The following is a 21,736-nucleotide window of genomic DNA, read 5'->3' as shown; positions in this document are numbered from 1 at the left end:
GCTGCTGCCGCGGGCCACGGCGGACGTCTGGATCGGATTAAGCTCCGCCGGTGTTCCGCCTCCTTATCAAATTGGAAGGACACATTTGCCCGTAAGGCTGCCTATCTCCATCCGGAGGCCCACTCCCGTCCGTGCAGCCTCCCATACTGCGCTGCTAAATCTAACCTAATCGATCCAAGGTGAACTTCCTCGCAAACCGACAGCACCTGAAGGTTTCCGCTGAGGTGCGTTCAGGTTCATGGGTGTCCAGATTCGCCCCAGAGGCCAGGGAAGACGACGGGCTGTAATCTGTGCACCAGGCCACCCGTCTGTATGGTTGTGACCTGTTGCTGTCATCCATTCGTCACTTCTTACCTGACCAAACCGATGAGTACAACCTTTTGTAGATGTCTTTGTAAATGTTCCCCTGTAGTTTCTCTCTCTCTCTCTCTCTCTCTCTCTCTCTCTCTCTAGGTCTAATCATATTTAATGAGTTGGCTCTGCCGACTTTGAAGAGCTGCGGAGTGTGAGCGGATTTCATTAGTCGGGGCTTCAAACACTTTCCTGACAACACTGTTGCAGCAAAACTGTCTAAAGTTTGGCTTGAACATGACAAGAACACAGTCTTGACAGCTCAACGAAGAACAGACATTCGAGACAAAAAGCATTTGAAAGGGGAAGCACACAGGTGAAAGATCCCTGACCACGAGGTCCCACTTCTCCTTGACGACCCCGGAGATACGAGGTTCTTGTAGCGCAGACCTGGGACGCTCACCTGAAGGCCTCGATGATGTAGGAGGTGACCGCGGCTCCTCCCTCGTGGGCGTTGGGCTGCCAGGTCAGAGAGACGCTGTTCTTGGACACGTCCGTGACGATGGGTTTGTGCGGCGGACCCGGCAGCTGGAAGGGCTCTGTGGCCTGAGCCACCGACGGGTCTGCACTCTCTGGGGGGAGGGGGAAGAGGAGGAGGAGGAGGAAGAGGAGGAAGAGGAGGAGGAGGAGGAGGAGGAGGAGGGGGGGAAATGTGATTACACTGCAGCGTTTGCCTTGAGCGATAACACTTCATAATATACTCCGTGCAATCCCACTAATGTTGACTGAACATTTGCATCACCGTCGCCGGGGGGCTGAGAACCCCCCCCCCCCCCTCCTCCCGGAACGCCTTCGCAATGTTGCTTCTCACCATTAGATCTTTAACTCACCATCACGACGCTAACAGCCCAATAACAAACTCTGGTGTCAGCAGAGCAGCTCGTTAAGTCATAACTCCTTCGTCTAATGCGGCTAATGTAAAATCTCTGCCGGAAATATCTCGCGTGCTGATGGCTGATGGTGGAGCAGCGGCAGACGACGCGGCCCCTCGCGGTACCTCACGGCGACGTGCCACCTCCGAACCTTTACATGTAAATGACACTGGTGTTTACAGTCGGAGCTGTAACGGCCCGGGGACCAGCAGGGGGCTAAGTGCTCTAATTACACCCACCTACTTGTTTAATGGGCCGATAGGGAACACGCATCTCCTTACTCCTGACTTTTTAAGGTGAAAACCACACATTCAGAAGTCGCCTCATCTGCCGTCACAGCTAAACGACGGGTGGTAATAATGCCATCCATCCGTGATCTAAACCGCTGATCCCTTGAGGGCGAGGGTCGGTGTTCACCCGGGACAGGTCACTGGTCCATCACAGGGCTCACGCGAGGTTCACACCTACCTCACGATTACATCACGTATATCTCTCTGTGCACTGCCACTCCGCAGAGCTGTCACGGGCAAGTATTTCAAATCACAAAGACGCAATTTACCTTTGACTGTGAGCACTCCACTCCAACTTGTCTCTCCGCTTGAGCTGGAAGCCAGGCATGTGTAAACCCCAGAGTCCGTTTCCTGGCAACAGTGAAATGAATCATTAGTTTAGTTCGGTGTGTGTGTGTGTGTGCGTGTGAGGCTGACACTGTGTTAATGCACCCATTACCACTGACTGAGACTAAATGTCATATCTCTGAAAGCAGAGTGTTTGTACTCAGAATACTGAGCAGAGGAGGAGGGGCGTGGATAAAAGCTGCGGAACAGGGGGATGCAGTTCACACGGAACCGATCGTTTTTCATATCAAATGAGCTTTGGCTTTTTTCGGTATCATTTCACTGCAGGTTGTAGCTCCCGTCGATGCCAGTATCATCAAAAAAGTGCGTCCAAAATGCTGAAAAGAGTCTCAACCAGTTATCCTTCGGACTTCCTAGAGGAGAGTGGGAAACGTCCCACAATCTGATCCGGCCCACGCGGTAATTCATGACGAACAGAAAATGTCATAGCCCAACGTGTCCTTCGGTGGTCCCATGAGGAACACACACATCCGGCGACCGGCACGTGTCATCATGGCGACTGGACAAACGCTCTCGGATGGAGTTTGGTATCCAACAAGCAGCGTTTCACGAGACAAAGGCGGTGTTGCTCGGGCAAGATTGCTTGGCGAGCGGGCCGAGAGCCGAGAAGCCGGAATCCTCATTGAGAAGAAGGAGAATTTCTGGAGGAGCCGTGTTGCTGCTGCTGATCCGTTGTGTCAGTTTGTCAGTCGGTGACGTCTCTCGTGCCTTGCTCGGTTAGTTCCCCGTGTCTCCGCCGTATTTCCCAGTGTCTTTTCTCATCGTGGATTTCCTGTCTGTTACCTGAAAGACTGTAAGGCTTTTTTTGGTTTTCTTTAATCGGAATAGTTTTATTTTTGCACTTTGCATTTGGGTCCTGCTCCTTCGCCATGATGTTGAAAAGATCCCCGAAGGACACTGACATGCTGCAGTGAAACAACAGACAACAGATACGCGCCTCGACCAGAAGTTAGGATTTGTTTGGAGGGAAAGCGAATCCCCGCCTCTGCCCTTGAGCATCACCGTGGAAACCTCACGCCAGTACGCATGAAAATCTCAAAGTTTTTTTTTCAAAGATGGAACCTAGGCACGTTTTGTTGACAACAGGGGCAGAACTACTGCTGCACAGACAGATAGGATACCATGAAGATTAGATTCTCAGTCCTCAGACAGGTGCACTGTGAAGGCACGTGGGGGCCTCAGGGTAATACAGACGCATTTGCATTTGCATGGGCTCGGATGTGAAGTCACGCATGCTGATTATGTCGCTATATCTTCCTCTTATACATCAGCAGCTTGGAAGTAAGGTTGAATTCTCTTCCGATTTCAGCCCGATTTTTTTTGAACAAACGTCAACACGGAGTCAAATAATTCATCTGTCCATTATTCTTTCCTTAACGATATTAAAAACCAATCAATTACTTCTTAATCGCATGGGAATATTTGCATTCTCTCAGAGCAAGCGTGGACATAACGCCCGCTCTAATCCACTGCTCCGACGTCGACGTTTTGTCAACGGCAGTTGTCCCTTTCTCCGTAAAATGATAAATATTCTCAGCGGACTTATTTGAAGTCGAAAGCGAAAGTCGAGCCGGAGTCTTTTTATGCTCCTCGTCTTGAGTCCTGCGCAGCGGAGGAGGAGAGTTAAAGGAAGGATCAAAGGACAGAATTTTAATGACCAGCTAGAGGTCTAGAAAACTTCTGAGGCACCGGCCTTTATGCTCAACAGCTACTTAGCATTCTGGACAGGCTATGAGCAGATGTAATTAAGAGGTGTGTGATAAATGTGCCTGTGCGCGCGTGCATGTGTGTTCCTGTGTGTGTGTGTGTGTGTGTGTGTGTGCACATGTGAAGGCTGGCAATTAAATTTTTGGGGAGGCAAGCCAAAAGCTAGGCGGGCTGTGAAATTGCTTACAACAGGAGGAGGTGCTGGGGGTCCCTCCACCGGGGGAATCTCTGAATGTGACATCGAGAAAGTAACAACTTGCAGCGCTCGCCTCATTCCGTTCCTTCCCTTTTGATGGAATTGATTTTTCGTGTTTAATTAATCAATTCATTCACACGTTTTAGATTCAGAAAAACAAAGTGGATGAGGGTTTCGGTGACTATGGCCCCTTCGCAGACTTCAGGATCTGATCACAAGAGTAAGTCATTTATATTAAATAATATAAAACACGGTCAAAGACGTGGTGGAAACAGGGCCGTCTGATTTAAAGTACTTGAAGACTAATGACATGGCGAGACAGTGTTTTAATAGGCACGTGCCTGTTTTGTTTGTATCTCGTCCTACATTATTATGTGCCAATGGATGTTCGGCTCACACACACACATACGGGTTCAGGGTGCCAATAAAAACCTATGTAACCATCAAAAAGTAAAGAAGAAGACAACTGGCTTTCATTTAAACACCCAATGTGAAGAGTTAATGAAACAAACATTCACCTCAAAAGAAGTCCCTGTTTGTCAAGTGGTCTGAATGCCCCGAGAAACGAGCCGCACACCAGCGAAATATCACAATATCCTGAAAACATGGCTCTGTAAATGTTTTATGAAGTGGCACTCCTCAGAGAACCTTAATACTGTATTCAGGACTCAGTTAACAGCCTGCAATGTGCCATGAACACGAAGGAATCAAGACCACCAGCGGAGTTGTAGAAAAAAAAGTGTTCAAATTTTCCTATTACATATATCAGGCTCTCTACCAACACGCACACGAGCATGCGTGAGTTCACAATAACACATTCCTGCCGAGTTACATGTCGAGAACAGTGCACGCTGATGGCCCTAAAGCACCAGAAGAAGAAGAAGAAGAAGAAGAAGCGGTGCACCAATAAAACTGTCAGCAAAGAAGAAATGGATTGCAGGACCATGTCACCAGTGCACTTTGACAATTACAGTAAATGAAAAAGACCAGGAATTTCTTTATTTGTTTTAGGAGCTATGGAATTCATCGTGGTAACATCAATAAATGTGTTTTTATGAACGAAATTCATTTCAACAGAACCATGTCTTTTTAAAACATACTTTTCCACATGGGGGGGTTTAAAACTAGATTCATTTAATTTCACTGACACAAATACCGACTGTTCAAATTCTGATGATGGGCCTCATCTGCTGTAGTTCTCCTGTTGCACACTGATCAGGATTTTAATGAGTTTTTTCTGCTTTGCCGCGGAGATGTTTCAGTTTTTGCTGTAGTTCATCAATTAACATGCAGAACCGGTCGGCGGCAAACACAATCGGCCGTCCCTCATTCACTTATTCTGCGAGCCCCGGCCCGTGTCACTCCCATTGAAAACCTTATACATTATGCAGACGATATGCACGGCGGGCCGATCATGACTAATGCCTCGCTGAGCGCCGCTGACGCACTCGGCCATTCTGCTCTCCGGCGGCTGCGGGCCGGCTCATCAGTAACGCTTGACAGAGGAATTACTCATGCCTAAGTGGCTTGTCAGAGTGTCCTGCAGGACTCGGGACAGGTGACTCCTCCGGCCTACACAGCGCCGCTTTGCTGCTCCTCCTTCTCTTTCTATAGGCCCTGACCTTGGGCTGACCCGTGGGCCGGCTGACGGTGCGTCTGTCTGAGGGGTCCCCAGATGGCAGCGTTTGATCGGCGCGCGGGGAATCGGCACGGAGGGCGGGGGGGGGCGGTAAACAGCCGGGGACACCTGACTATTAATCAAGGCCGGCAGCTCTGGGCGCTGTGCGAAACAGATTGCTGAAAAATGGATGAGGCGAGAGGAGGAGAGGAGGAGAGGAGGGAGGGCGGGAGAGAGGCGCTCCAAATCTAAAGACGGAACGTGTGAATATTTATTTATGTATCATAGCTTGATTAAATCTTTGAAATTTTGGATATGTCGGCACTGCACTTCCCAGAAACCGTGTGCCAGTCAAACAGGGTGATGTGAACTTTGGTGTCTTCTTCCTTTTCTCTGTATGACTGGGTATAAACTTTCCAGAAGAGACTGTGGATAATGATGTCAGATGCTGACTTTTTTTTTGGGGGGGGGGGGGGGGGGGGGGGGCAGCAGAGAAATGTGATTACAGACCACAAACACATATACACTGGGATTTAAAGTCAACACATAAACTCGATTTCCTGCCTTAAACTGGTTACTCCACTAATCTGTTTTCTTTTTGTCCGTGAAGTCCTTCTCACTCTCCCCTGGCTTTGTTTGGGTTCCTCTGTTTCCTGTTACTGCCCCTCTCCCTATTTTTTACCTGGCCCACACCACACAAAGCCCCGACTCTCTGCGCCCACATCAACCGTTTAGCAGAATGGCAGCGCAAGCCTCTTTTTAAACCCCCCCCCCCCCGCAGAGCGCACCTCCCATACACAGACACACACACACACACACACACACACACACACACACACACACACACACACACACACACACACACACACACACACACACACACACACACACACACACACACACACACACACACACACACACTTCCCGTCTGTCCAGGACGTCTTGGCATCGGCGAGGGGCGGCGCTGGTGTGTCTGGCAGAGGTCCCAGGGTAATGGCATCTCCTCACTGCCAGGTTGTGAGGAACAAACAGACCATCTGTCCCCCTCCAGGGGCCCAGATGAGATCCACTTATTTAGACTGATGATCTCAGGGTTAAATGTGATTTATGAACGCTGATTTCATTTTTCCTCTCTCCCTGTCACGCAAAAGGATAATTGATTTATTGTGTTTCGCGCGTTCTTCCGATTTCAATTGTGCAGCTGATTCGTGGCAGATTATGGGATGTTTAGAGCTTTTATGAATCCATCATGTGTGTCACTGAGTGTGTTATTGTGTCGATTTGGAAATAGCCAGACTGACTGACTTCATTGGATTAAATAATCAAGTTAATTAGTGAGCCATTTTTCTCCAGTGTTATTTCATAATGAAGATAACATTACAGTTTTATAACCGTAACTGGTTTTAATTCTGTGGCTCACTGGTGTAATATCAAGTCTCGACACATAATCCCGAGGGCTGCAGTCTCCCCCGTTCCACTGGCGGATTCTCTCCCGTGCAAATTGTCATTGGTCGGAGCATCGCCGCAGGTGTTGCATTCAGAAACTCAGCTTGAATGTGTCTCCTGGGGAGTTGAAATGTTGCTCAAGCTCAACTCTGCGGTCCCTCCTCTGCTGTCATGTCAAGACCCCGATTCTGTGTTCTGTTTGTCGGACTTTCAAGGTCCTCGCCAGGTTTTCACACTGGTACGAGAGAAAAATAAGGACAATAGAAATATAGAAAGAACGAGAGAACGATGAATAGAACGATAGATAGAAACAATAGATAGAACGATAGACAGATGGATAGAATTATATATATATAGAACAATTGATAGAACCATAGATAGAAGGATAGCTAGATAGATCGATATAACAACAGATAGATAGAACGATAGAATGATAGAGCGATGGGTAGATTGATAGAACGATAGATAGAACGATAGATAGATATAATGATAGAGTGATAGATATATAGAATGATAGAACAATAAAACGATAGATAGATGGAACGATAGATAGATTGATAGATATAATGATAGAAAAATATAACAATAGATAGATAAAACGATAGATATATAGATAGGATGATGGAAAGATGGAATGATATAATGATAGATAGATAGAACGATAGATAGATAGATTGGATGATAGAAAGATGGAACGATATAACGATAGATAGATAGAATGATAGAAAAAAGAGGTCCTCTAGGACAGAAAACATCACTTTAAAAGTGATGTTAAACCAGATTATTTTAACCACTTAATTTAAAGATACTGTAAAAACCATAAATGTAACTCACATGGCGGTGTGTTCCGAGCCTGTCTGATTGTCTGAGCCATGTCACCATGTTTCCTGATTTCACTAATAATCTGAAAACCCACAAACTAAGATCCAAGATTAAGACAAAAACCATATTTGTTTAACAGCCATTACAGCTGATGGATGTAAACACGCGCCTCATTTATGACCTATCAACAGATGTTGACGTGTTCCCGAGCTTCACCGAACAGTAAGTCAGTCTGTGATCTGGTCTATAAAAATCCGAGGCTATGAACCGTTTGCTGTAAAACACAGAAATCCACCATACGGAGGACGCGTCTGCTCTCACTGTGTGGAATCCGCTCAAACTGAACCACGGTCCACAGAGAACTTCCAACGTGGAGCTCGGCGGCTTCAAATGGCTTCCAAAGCACGAGCACTTCCAAGTCGGTGCTCTCGGCTGTCAAGTCATCCCCTTTTTATTCCCGCGTGACTCGAATGCGGCGGCAGACGCGCTTCAGGCTCCTGACAGCCGACCATTTGGGCTTCTACCCTCTCCTCTCGCCCGCCTCCTGCTCCTCCATCTCTCCCTCTCAGTCCATCCGGTCCTCACTCGCCGCTGATGTACTGAGGATTTAATTACAAGTCGCAGCGATCGTTAATCATTGAGAGCCCGCGATCAGTTAACGCGAAAGCCACCCCGAGCCTCGCGGAGGCTGCGGTGACCTCGGGTGCTCCCTCGTACCCAGGAGGGAATTCTGGGCAGAATGGATTTCATTAGAATCGGGTACCACGGCGCTAACGACTGCTAATGGCCTCGCGCGCTCATCATCGTCATGGCGATCACGTCTCGCCAATGCCATTTTGCTACATTCCCCGCCGCTCCCTCTCCTCATAAAAACTCATTATTTGAGTCAACCATAAAAATGTCCTCTGTTTAAGTGCCCCGCACTCATCCGTTACGTAAAGCGGTGCTGTTTTATCATGTGGAATATGTTTGTCTTGGGGGAAGTGCGTCACGTTTGATGTGCAAATAGTGATACATGCACAATCGTGAAGACATTTTAATGAGCTGGCTGGGAGGAGTGGTGTGGTGTGGTGTGGTGGAATGAAAAGAAGAAATTAATATATGCTAAATTAAACTAAGTTGAAGGTCATCGAAGAAAAGCTGTGGCAAAGTAGCACAGCTTTAAAAAAAAAATATATATATACAGTATATATATATCCAGGTTTCCATTGAGATCCATTACTCCCGGAATTCATCAACGGAAACAACAACAGTTTGTCCACAGCAAACACACTTGTGGTTAATCGAAGTGTCCTTGATTGAAATACCTGGAGGTTGGTGATTTGGAAGGTGCCGTTCTCCATCAGGCTGACGCGGCCGTCATTCCCCAGGATCCTCTGGCCGTCCTTCTCCCACTGGATGCTGGGGATGGGGTTGCCCATGATGTGACAGTGGAGCTGAGCCGTGGAACCCGGGGCCAGCGTGTGATTGGCCGGTCCCTGACGGATGATGGGGGGCACGCGGTCCGAAGGCGCTGGGGGGGATATGGAACACGGTCGGGTCACGTCGAGCTTTTCGGATCGTACACTTACTCCCCCTTATCTCGTTAGAGAGTGTTGATCATTTTGTTGATGTATAAATTGTGTTACTCTGAATTTAGATCTGCAGTGTGAAGAGTCTGTTCTAGACAAATGTAGAAAATGAAAATCAACATCTCCTTTTGAGCACAGTAATGCTCACACATCCAGTATCACGCTACATGACGCAGTAGTCTGACAGTGAATACATTTGGGGTTTAGCAGTCTCTCTCTCTAAAAACACAAAAACAGCCCACTAACATCATCGCCAATGAAACCCGATCAGCGGCTTATTCTTTGTGGTATTGTGGAAAACTACAGTGCCGCTCTTGCAGTGCCGGTATCCTTGTGTCATCACTGTCCTGGAAGTGGGAATTACAGTGAGACACATCCCACCGTGATCAGCTGTATGCTCTTTGCCTCTCCCGCCGAGTGAAAATGTAGAACGTCACCAGAAAAGGACATCCCCTCCCAGAGGCCCTGAGGTCGACGCCTCTCTGCTCCTGTCCCACTTCAACATGCTGATAGACGAGGCAGGGAAGTGTGGACGTAGTGACCGCCCGTAGCCTCTCAGTGAATACTGTGTGTATCAGTTACCACACCCAAAGATGTCTTTTCAATAAACACTGCGCCTTGAACAGCCATGATTGATATGGCAAGACGTCCTGATGGAGGATGGAGGATTCTTTCAGTGCAAAACTTTTAACGAATCTGATCCCAGATCAGGCATCATGTATTTGTAGGGAGTGAAACCTGCAGCAACACCCCGATTACCTGATTATTAACTGTGTCCGTTTCAAACATCTGCTCTGCGTCCGCAGGTTGTCTCTTTTACATTTGAACCGGAGACTGCACACATTACGGTATCTGACAAATCAATGGGGCCACGTCACTGCCAACACCCTGGCTGGATGTGGATTAACACTGTGTGAGAGTTACTTTGAGGCAGTATTTTCATGAAATGGATAAACCGATGAATCTGTGATGTGCGCTTCGTTTGCATGGGCTGCACCACCGGGCTGCACATCAGAGCAATATGGAGATGAATGGACACCCTTAACACACACCACGCACATCGCCGCAGACGGCAAATGTCCACGCTCTCAATAAACAACAGTCCTGAGGAGTCGGCATGCTGTCGCTTGACCCCTGCCATCGCCAAGAAAACCCGTGGACTTATACGGCCCGTGCTCCGCGTCCTGCGCGTCGGCGCGTTCGACCTTCAACGTGAACACCGCTGGTATCGACGCTGCCAGCGAGCGAGGCTATGCTCGATAACTCATGAAAGGTCGTGCAGAGTGCCGAAGACTGCTCAGGACACAGAGGCACCGCTTTTCTTCTCCTTCCCTCTCTTTCATTCCTCTGCCCCATGTGGCGGCAACCGCTGCTCCCAAAGCCCCCGACATTGCAACCGCTCACATTGCGCTCACGGCGTGACAATATCCCGAACGCTGCGATATCATCGTGATAACTGAAGCTAACCGGAGCAGTGAGAAGCCAACGCAGTGGGTTAGTGTCGACGGAGCAGAACAAAAATCCCTGTTTGCTCCCTGGATGGGTGGGTGGGGGGTGGGGGGGTGGGGAGCATATGTTGTGGCAGGGTTATTTGCATAGAACTATCACCAGTTGTCCCTTTTTATTACATCAGATAAGGAGTCCTGCTGTTTGCTCATTTGAAGGAAGGATATTTTAATTTGAGACAGATTTGAAGGGATTCTGAATTTATATGGGCGCACACGTCGGGGGAGGGGGGGGGGGGGTGCGGTTGGTAAATCAGCAGATTGGGTGGAATAATTAATCAAATACGAGGCGGAGGATGTTAAGTTGAAAGCCCGACAAGGGGAATCAATGGATTGCAATAGCAGGTGTTGCGTCTGGACAGATTTTTCTGACTTACAACGCAAACATGAAATTTCACGACTCTGCGCCTCATCCGGTTTGCAGCGGGATGTTTCACACTTGCTTATTTTTAGCCTTATTATCGTTAATTGTTCAACCAGTGGGTGAAAGTATCAGTGATCTGAGGAAACACAAAGGCTAATGATGTACAATCGTACCATTCATATATTGTTGGATCGTGTGTCAAAAAATTCCAAATTTAGTTTAGCAGTATCTCCCGAAACATATTGGGAGAAATAGAGGTGTGACAATACACTTCCTGGTACAGTCCTCTGAGGATTCGTAACTGAGGCTTCGTCCACACTAATATGTTAATAAAAATGCTGCTCTGTCGAGACGGGCGATAGTGAAGGGCTGATGCTGTTCGTTTTCGTCCAGAGGCCTGGCGAATCAGAGAGCGGTAAGTTGTGACAGATACGTCCCAATCAGGAAGTGAAAGTGTGTGTCTGCGTCATTTTAGTTTCTGTCCGTCCAGACAAAAACTGAACTCAAATTTAAAATGGCTCAAAAACTCCAGAGTAGCATGACCGACAAAGTCGTGCAGTTTAAAACTGTGTGTGTGTGTGTGCGTGTGTGTGTGTGCGTGTGCGTGTGTGTGTGTGTGTGTGCGTGTGTGCGTGTGTGTGTGTGTGTACACTCACCACTTTCCACCTCCAGCAGGGCTTTGGTCAGGATGCTGCCGGCCACGTTGATGGCCTGGCAGATGTAATAGCCGGAGTCTTTGACTTGGACATCGACGACGGTGAGCTCGCCGCTCAGCGACACGGAGAACCGACCGGACTGTGACGGCTCCTGGGTCGGGAACAGCAAGATCTGGAGAAAAATAAGATCATGGACAGTTAGTGTCCTCGGCATTTACTCATACAACACATGGACATACTTTCATTGATCAGTTTTTATTCATTCAATATCAATCTATCTTATTTTTTAAGATATTCAGTTTCATATGCTTGAAATTCAGGGCTGCCGGGGATTTGGACCAGGGCCGCACGTCAGTGTCTAACAAAAGCTTTTGCACTTGCACTTTTCCATCCATGGATGACGCATGTTCACATGTGCTTTTGCGAGCACATTTTCCTTTAGACAGAACAGACTGAACTTCACAAATGAAGAAGCAGACTAGGTGGAGGACAACATTGACACAATCTCTTTGTGCATATCTGTATGTGTGCTCCCAAATGTACTGCAGGAAACACGGGAAATGGAAAGTAGCTGAGGAAAAAAGAAAGAGACATGGTGTCGAGGGTGGAGGAGGCCGAGAAGACGGACAGATGCAGACAGTGGTCTGGTGCTGGTTTGCAGCAAAAGGTTAAACAACACAGAAAACTATTTCCAGTGTTTGGTCCTTTGTGCCCTCGGTATTATAATAAACAAATAAAGCAAGGTGCCTGTGACTGATGTCTTTCATTACGTCTACACCATGCAGACCCTCAGCTCAGTTATTTACATGTAGCACCATGACACCAAAGGTAGTTTTTAAATCCTTGATCTTCTCTTCTTTCCTCTTCCGCTGGTCAGAATGAAATAACTGCACATTTCACTGAAGGCAGCTTCCTTTTTCCAAAACGCTACCCACATATGTCCTCTCCTCCTCCTCCTCCTCCTCCATGCTTTCTCCTCTTTATCTCTCTCCTCCACTCTTGTTCTCCCGCTCCCACACACATTCTCCAGGCCTCCTCCAATCTCGCTCGTCTCCTCTAATCTGTACCTGGGAGCCATGCTACAGGCGCCCACGCACCCTCGCCCAGGCCTTTCAGTGCATTCCAACAGGCTGCGGTGCTCATCACACACACACACACACACAGACACACACACACACACACACACACACACACACACACACACACACACACACACACACACACACACACACACACGTGTGCACGCCTGTGCATACTCACGCTTTGGAGATTCATACCCTGTGTGGTTGGTGTGAAAATGAAATGAAGTGTGTGTGTGTTTGTGTGTGTGCATACGTTCATGTGTGTGTGTATGAGTGCGTGTGTTTGAGTGTGAGTCACTGGCATGTAGGACATAACATGATAACGATGGAGAACATGACATTGAGCAGAGCTGCAGGATCTCTTAGTGATATTAGAAAAAATAATTCCTTGTTCAATATGGGAATGTATCGGTGTTTGTCTTCATCTAATGTTGCAACAAGTCAAGACAACATGGGTCGCTTGTCTCGACAATCAAATATGTACCAGCCTTCCGTTGTCATGGTAACAATAATAATTGTGGGAGTGTTCCTGCGTCGGATGTAGCGGACCTTTTGTCATGGTGATTGCAGTGATGAACACACGGTTAAGGTTGGTGGCGGGTCACAGTTTGGTTGGGTTTAGGTTCAAGAACTACTTACATACAGTTAAGGTGCTTTGGTCCAATGAGGAAAACTTAAAAATAAATAGATATATTTGTTCCGAGTGAGTCTCCAAAACCAAAGCTTCCCTTTACAGCCACTATGTAAATATTCATGGCCTTATTCATGGGACATCTAATCATGAAGTTAAATGTGAAAAGAAAAGGCTCTGTGGCTAAACACAGCTAGAGGCAAATTGACAATCACGATCTCATTCATTAAAAAGCTGCACAATATATTTGGACATCCGCAGTGCACATTCCTCGGATGTGGCCCACTTGTTAAATTACCAATTTCCATGGTTCTGCACTGAACTCAAACCCAACCATCACACGGCTACTGTCAGACTCAATCGGAGCGTGACTCCCTGACGGATGGCCCTCGCGGGGCACAAGAGCTGATTCGCAGCGAGCGTCGCCGATGTCCTCTTACCTGGCTTCCTTCTTTCTGCCAGAAGACGGCCGGCGGAGGGTTTCCCTTGGTGCTACAGAGGAAGGTCACGGTGCGACTCGGAGCCGTGATCTGGTCCCGCGGCCGAACCACAATCTGAGGGGGCACTGCAGGACAGAGACGGGGGAGACAGCAAGGTCACCACACTTGACACACGACGCATACTTTGACCCAAAAGTGGTTCAAATGTTTCTTTCAGTGTAAAGATGGAGATGTGTTTCTATGTAGGGGCAAACGGAGACACGAGATGTTTCTCCGACGCGCAGTGAATTGACAATTCATGATGTTAGCGATCAAAGCACATGGAAGAGAATGAAAAGTCAGCAGCCTTGTCATCGGCTGCCATCGAGCGTGCTTTCAGTTACAAGTGTTAACTCGGGGCTGAAAATCAATCATCCTTGATTAAACGATGAGAGGATATTGTGTGGATTCAGCGAGTGGTGACACCGTGTCAAGGCAACAGACACTTTATCCATCGCGGTGCCAGTCCCTCTTTAATTTTTTTTTTATATCGACAAAAGACTTTAATTACTGAAATTTATCAATGATGCCTTGAGGTCAGTCAGGGAGAAAAGAAGAAGTTTCAAAAGGATCATCATTGATTATCAGAACAATGAATTATTTAAGAAAGTGTAAGATTCTCCGTAGGAATAAAAATCAGCAAACTGCTCCTCCACAAACCCTGACAAGCGAGTGTTGTTTGTCCCCACTTTAAGGGGCTTTCAGAAAAGATAAAACATTTTTCAAAAGAAAAGTAGTGTGTCACGTTGTACGATCTATCTGTATCTGCAGGCTGATCGACCCAAGAAAGTAAGATGGATTATCTGATCCAAGATTGCAAAACTCAGGATTAACCAAACCCGAAAACACTGACCCAGAAAAACATTTTTATTCTTTTTTTTTTTTGAACAGCTGGAACTCATTTGAGTTCCTCCTAGGTTGCTCCGGGCGGGAGAACTCTTCCACGGCGTTAAGTCAATCACAAGACACCCAGTGCATCACTTCATTCACTGGGCGGTGGCGACTGCGTATCACCAGCGTGAGGACGTGGGCGGAAAGTTAAAAAGCAGACGAGCGTGAAGCGAAGGCGGGAGGAAGAAAGACCGTGTGGCTGGGAGCAGGGGGGAACAAGGCGGAGGAAGGCTGCCACAAGTAACGAGAGAGAACAGTTTCACTTGTTACACGCCCATCGGCTCGTCGGCTGTGAAGGCGAGCGCTTCCGCTCTCCCCCCTCCGCCTCTTCACGCCTCCGTTGCTCGAACTCACGAGAGGATGTAGAGACAGAGAACGACACCGTGGCTCTTATTGTTTCCCCCGTGTGTGCAGATTGTGTTTCCACCACCAGTCAGCTTTTTTTTAATGCCATCGACGGACTAACGTCACCGACTGCAAACGGGGCCGCGCACGAGGGCAGCTTCAGTTCTCCGTTCAGTTCCTGTGGCCACTCGTTTCCTGGACGTATTTGAACCAAGAGAGTGTTTGTCTCTTCTGGGACGGGGGCCGACAAGTAGATCCTCTGAATCCGACTCAGTAGGCCGGTTACAGATGCTGTGCTGTGCGGGTTAAGCCGTGGCCCATGACGATCGATATCCTACGTTTAGGAGCGGAGCCTATCAAAACGATCAGAACCCATGAGGAGCCTGACTACAGGCTCCTGGCCAATCAGCACCACTCCCTGAACATCGCATGGAGGAAACAGAGAGGAGAATAAATGGCAGCCTGTCTCGCTTTTCCTCTGCTGAAACACGCCACTCCTTATAGCTGTGTGTGACACACACACACACACACACACACACACACACACACACACACACACACACACACACACACACACACACACACACACACACACACACACACACACACACACACACACACACACACACACACACACACACACACACACGCACACACACACACACACACACACACACACACACACACACACACACACACACACACACACACACACACACACAAGCACCCCTCTTTGATTTCTATTGATTCTGTTGCACATAACAGGCGTTCCTCCACAGAGAGGGGGGTGTGAATGCATAATGACGCCGCCCCCCCCCCATCGGTCCTAATTGATTTCTCATCTTCCCACCTGATCTCCTGCATCTCTTTCATTCTCGGGCCTCAATTAGCAGCGTGACAGAGAAGAAAGAGGAGAGCCGTCCTACCGGATAGAAGGACAAAGACAAAACAACGACAACATGAACCCTTTTATTTCTTCGTGAAATGTAAATCTAAAAAAAAAAATAATAATGTTAAATGTTATTTAATGTAAGAATATTCAGACCGGAAATTTCTTTCAAAGATGTTTTGGGACTAAAATTTTGCCAATCCAATGACTAACATGTCATAAATAAGAGCCCTGGCCACAGCATGGTCCATGGTTCGAATGCATCATAGCTGTTGTTTCCCCATCGTCAAGCCGCAGCAACCACAAGTTGGGAAATTCTAGCTATGGCACCATTCGCCCCACAGTCTCGTGTAGGCTTTGTTCAGAGGGTTACAGTTGGACCGGGGAGAAAACAGCTTGGAAACCAAGATAAACAAGTCGGAGGGGCCAGGTCAGCAAAACAGGGCGGCACACGAAGACGGCGAATGTGAAGGACCGACATTTTCCTGCGATACGGAATTTCGGCGCGGGGTCTGACGAGAGACGGAGCGTCGCCGACTGCCCAATCTCTGGCACTGCCTCCCTCGCCTGCTCACCTCTGATGGGAGTGCAGGCTGAATTTCATTAATTTCAGTCCTCCTGGCTTTGGGGATTACTCGACCACTTCCTATCCCGAAGAGCGGTTTTCACCTCGGGCCCCCTTCACATCTTCACACAGCAGGAAGGGCTGCTCCGTGGTCACCTCCTGGGATCGAAACCAGTCCTCCATCAACCCTAAAGGTCAAAGTAGTTTGTCCGGCGTACTGATGATGGGCACGCATTTTCTGCGAAGGCCCGATTCAGTCGTCTCGTCCAGCCCTCATCCCTCGATCCCAGGATTCAATCGGCACTTGAAATGCAGCTGGTGTTTGATCCATAAAAGCTTTGCATCATTTTTTAGACTTCCTGAAAAGTTCGACACCAAACAGACATTTCTTCAGGTACCAGACTCTTCCTCCACGCTCAGAAAATCAAATATCCCTGGGGGTGCCCCGATACGAGCACCTCGGATGGGTTTCTCAGTTTACACCGTGCAAAGGTTTAATATCTGCAATCAATCCCCGTCAGGACAATTGTAAAAAGGCCTCACTTGTTTATATGTTGGACATGCCCTCTCCTTTCCAAACCCTATCCCCAATTTGACATTGAGCCCACCCCTCCAGTGGCTCTTTCTGATATCACTGGAGGAAAAATCATGCGCTCCTGACTGTGCGATCGAGTGCCGGACATTGTCGCTCCCCTTTCTCGTGGCCAGACGAGCAGAGTTGTTAAGACGGACAGATTCACTATGCCCACTGCGACCCGCTCCTCGGTTTTATGACTCCGACAAAGAGCTCTGAAAGGTTTGACGACCTTATCCTGAAATACTTTCAGAATCTTCAGCCAAAGTCGAGACAAAACTTTCTCGCAGTCTTAACCTCTCTTCTCTGATCTCTTTACGTATTTACCTTTCATTTCTCCTCTCTTTCTCTAGATAAAAACCTCCCAGTAATACTTCAGAGACGAAGAAGCCCTCCATGTCTTGCTCATGGGGGCTAGTGTTGGCGAGGGATGAGGGCTGCATGTGGTGCTCCTTTAATATGGACATGCCTTGTGAAAGGGACATATCTGATGTGCATATAACAAATGAATATTAAGAAAAACTATTTCTTTCTACATTTGAGTAAATCTGTGTAAAACTGTCAAGCACACTTTACACTGCACACATTTTGCGTGCACTTTGTCCATTTGTTTAAAATTGAAAAAAGCTATTCATCAGAAAGAATAAAGGGCCGGAACATGCATCCCAGTGTTTGAATGTGGACCACGGGGCAGAATATGGGCCACTGGCACCGCACACCCGGTTCACTCCCCAGCCACCTCAATGACAGGCCTCGTGTTCCGGCTGATGCAAAAGGCCCGAAATGTTCAAGAAATGCAGTGTAACGCTGTCCTCTTATGTAATGCAACTCCGGGGCCAGTGCACAAACGCATGTAATGAACACACGCGCGGAAAGATGCTGCATCAGAACATCCTGCCGAGCGAGCCGCGCCGCAGAAACCTGCCGACACCTGACGTTCTCCCCCCGTGTCTGACGCAACGTCACACCCTTGACCCAAATACAGTGACAGCTAGAAGGATTCGGGCTATTAAAATGCCACGTCGCTGCGCAGCCCCGTCTGGAGGATAACAGCGTTTCGATTTGCGAAGGCAAGCCGACACGTTGCCCGAGGCTGTAATAAATAATTAGCCATAATAGGTGCAGTCGGCGCGACTCTGAGCTCCAGATTTAGGGCAGAGAGGAACATTAGCAGGTTCACGTGGGTTGAAAGCCGAGAGGCGGATCGCAACAAAACCGCTGAAATATACATGGCGAAAAAATTGGCAAACAATGCCGACATGAAGTTACGGTACTTGCACAGCACGTCCTTTGTACAATGATTTAGTTTTCTGGGCTGCTGGCTTTTAGATATGAAAGCTTTCATCGTTTAAACACAGTGAATTTAGGAAAAGACAGAAACTGTCACTTCCTATCAAACACAGTGGCACAGTCATTTTCCAGTTTTATGAAACGCATAACCAGGTCAGTAAAAAAAACCGACGGGACGTGAACCGATAACTGCGGGAGGCAGTGTCGGGGAGGACAGTAGGGGAAGGTCTAAATAAGGAGTGAAACACGTGAGATGGGAATTCAAAAGGAGCCTTCGAAACTTCTGGATATTACCAGAGCTGGATGAATACATAACATAGCCAACACGCCAAGAGGGAGGCAAAAAATAGACTCGGCTTTTATGATAAGAAGTGTCAGACTGAAGGGGGGAAAGTCTGGTCCGAGTGTGAAGTGCTCGGTGTCTTTAAATATTTGTGTGCTTCTCTGTGTGACGGGGACCAAGACGAGAAACGTCCACCCACAAGTGGAGAAGCCGGACTTCGGTGGGAAATCCCACAAATGTGGCTATAAGGTGTTCAGAGTCCCACACCAGACTAGACACCGAGTCCTGGTGAATATCCGCTTGCGGTCTGACTCGATGTGCATGCTGCATGGTCATCAGGAGGACGATGCCCCATGGCATCGCACAGCATCGGCACTGTCATGCTGATGGTCCTCATAACGCCATTTTGGGGCATGTGACTCATTTTCAGGTCAGAGAGACGGGGGAAAGATGAGTGGCAAGCCAAAATGTGGCATTACAACATAATCCAGGATTGTCCAGCACTGACTGAACACCTACTCGTAATCATCATCATCATCTTCATCATCATCTTCATCATCTTCACAAGCAAACTAACTGTTCAGCTCAGGAGCTCACCGCTCACTGCTGCTGCACCAAACACCCGCGTGCGGCGGAGGCAGACAAAGTGCTGACAAACAGACCCCCGTGTCTTCCCCCGCTCCCCCAGCCGCGCGCGTTAGACATGTGATTTGCAGCAACATACTGAAGCGATCACTGACAGGGGAACACGAACACACACACACACACACACACACACACACACACACACACACACACACACACACACACACACACACACACACACACACACACACACACACACACACACACACACACACACACACACACACACACACACACACACACACACGGTCCCAGCAGGAGCTCCCCGGGGGCCTCGGTGTGACAGGCAGCTGTCACGGTCCCACGCGTGTTTCACACACTTCTGCTCGAGTAAACACACTCTCACGCTGCTGCTGCATCAGCCCCCCCCCCCCCCCCCCCCCCCCCCCCCCCCCCCCCCTCCCTCCCCATCTCTACCAAAGAAGGTTTTATTTTCTCCCATGAACATTTTACATTCTGAGATGATGAATTAAGCAGGTGGTTATTTTATGTCCTGAGCTTTGCGGGCCCATAATTCATCTCTGCATTTCATTTAATTTAGAGTCTGACCTTTGGGTCCAGAACTCCGGCCTGTTTGTCCAAAGTCAATATATTAACTGGAGCTCTGGCGTGGCCTTTAATAGACAAGTAATAAGTTACGGGAACATACGCTGTTCGTTATGTCGAAGCGCCTTCAGGCAGGACATGGCAGCCCACCCGTCCCACAGGGACTTTGGGATGGTCCTCTTGCCTGCCTTCTCTGTACATACAAGAATTTGAGATTGAACGTGTCTTCCTTCCGTGTACCGATCTTCTTTTAGACCTTCCCTGCTCCGTCATTCCCCAAGGCAGGCCACACATTTACAGACACAAGACCGACTCTAGTCGACCCGAGACAGACATCAAGTCCCATCAGGTCCTGTCCGGCTAATTCAGAAGTTGTGTCTGAATAGTTTTAGACTAGTTAGTTTGTTAGTTCAACTTGGACAACTGCTTGACTCGAGTGTGGGGTAAAACATCTCAACCAAACAATCTTTTACCAGGCATGAGCCATGAGATTGTGTTATTCCCCGTGTCCTACATTCCTCTTGTACATCACATTTGAAAAATGGACCAAGACTTTGGGAAAAAAACTATAAAAAAGGGAGCAATTGGCGTACGTTAGCCCCACCCCCACCCCCTGCTGGTGTGCCCCAGTTTCATTGTCCTCCTTGGGTTCAGCCCTTGTTGCTCTGACCTTTGTCAAGCGGCCATCACTGCCAGTTACTGTAAGTGCTCCAAAAAAAGTGTGAGTCAGATGAAAAGGAAAGTGTTAACGTTCTCATGTTGGCCCTCATACGTGTTTGTTCATGAGCCCAAGTTTTGCCCATTCATTTTAGGAATTGGGCAATTGCATACTTTAATTTCACATTTATTCAAGATCATCCTTTTATCTATCTTAAAAAAAGAACATTCCATCGCCAGTGTGTGCTCATGTCAGACTGACGGCGCACAGTACACATGTGCAGTGACTTTTGAGGCAAAAAACATGAATTATTAAATGAACTCAAATTCAAAAGCTCCAATCTCCTTTCAGAAATAGAAATGTACAACGGAGAGACACAGATAAACACAAAGACGACACCGTCTCCAGACCCACGGCCCGTTAGGACTCGTCTTTGTTGTGTTCCCTGAAAAACCATCATTTACACTCCCTGCTCTTCTAGCCGCTGTGCCGAGGGAAACAGAAAGTGTCTGGCTGCCCATTCCTCAGACAGCGGTGAGAAATTGCAACTCCCTCCCTCAGTGACACGGCGAATGCCAATGAAAAAATGTGCCGCCTCTTTCACTCTCTTCTGTTCCCCATGCGATCACCAGAGGTCTGACCAGGACGTGCGGAAATGATCCAGCCAACGCAAACAAGCCGCTCTGTCAGCGATTGGGTTCGGAGCGTGCGTGATCAATCAGTGTGCGACGGCGGCACTCTTACGCTCTTTCATTTATTTGACAGTGTGCGGGATAGTGGGGGCGTGTTATGTATTCAAGGGTGTTTGTGTGCTAAATCAAAGATCCTTGGTATTAATGGAGGCTTTCTCTTTGTAGCGATTGAAGCTCCTCCTATATCGAGTTAAAACATAAGCGGAGTGCCGGCGTAAAAAAATCAAACGCCTGCTCCGAGCATTTCCACAGGCACTTAGCTGCTAATTGACTCTCCTTCTATTCACAGAGAGGAGAGAGCGGCGGCGGCGGTTATGCCTCCAACGCGGTCAAAGGTTTAAAGGTCGCCTGTGTGCGTTTTGCACTTCAGCCATCGTCGCCGTTGACTTGATAACAGGTTACAGTACAATAAAAGTGAGG

The 21,736-nt window shown here is 48.0% G+C and overlaps 1 protein-coding gene across 5 annotated transcripts in view; it reads right to left on the bottom strand.

Moving 5' to 3' along the window:
• Nucleotides 1–21,736, bottom strand: part of robo3 (roundabout, axon guidance receptor, homolog 3 (Drosophila)) — a 134,426-nt gene that overhangs the window by 12,473 nt on the left and 100,217 nt on the right. For all 5 annotated transcript variants that reach the window (XM_035626705.2, XM_035626707.2, XM_035626706.2 and 2 more), the window contains 5 exons: nucleotides 13,900–14,024; nucleotides 11,747–11,918; nucleotides 8,958–9,163; nucleotides 1,783–1,864; nucleotides 755–923 (listed from right to left, as the gene is read on the bottom strand). In XM_035626705.2, coding sequence (XP_035482598.2) covers nucleotides 755–923; nucleotides 1,783–1,864; nucleotides 8,958–9,163; nucleotides 11,747–11,918; nucleotides 13,900–14,024 — 754 coding nt within the window. The remainder of the gene's footprint in view (nucleotides 1–754; nucleotides 924–1,782; nucleotides 1,865–8,957; nucleotides 9,164–11,746; nucleotides 11,919–13,899; nucleotides 14,025–21,736) is intronic.

Source organism: Scophthalmus maximus, chromosome 2 (assembly GCF_022379125.1).
Source record: "Scophthalmus maximus strain ysfricsl-2021 chromosome 2, ASM2237912v1, whole genome shotgun sequence".
NCBI lineage: Eukaryota > Metazoa > Chordata > Actinopteri > Pleuronectiformes > Scophthalmidae > Scophthalmus > Scophthalmus maximus.
This window is presented reverse-complemented; position numbering and strand designations above follow the sequence as displayed.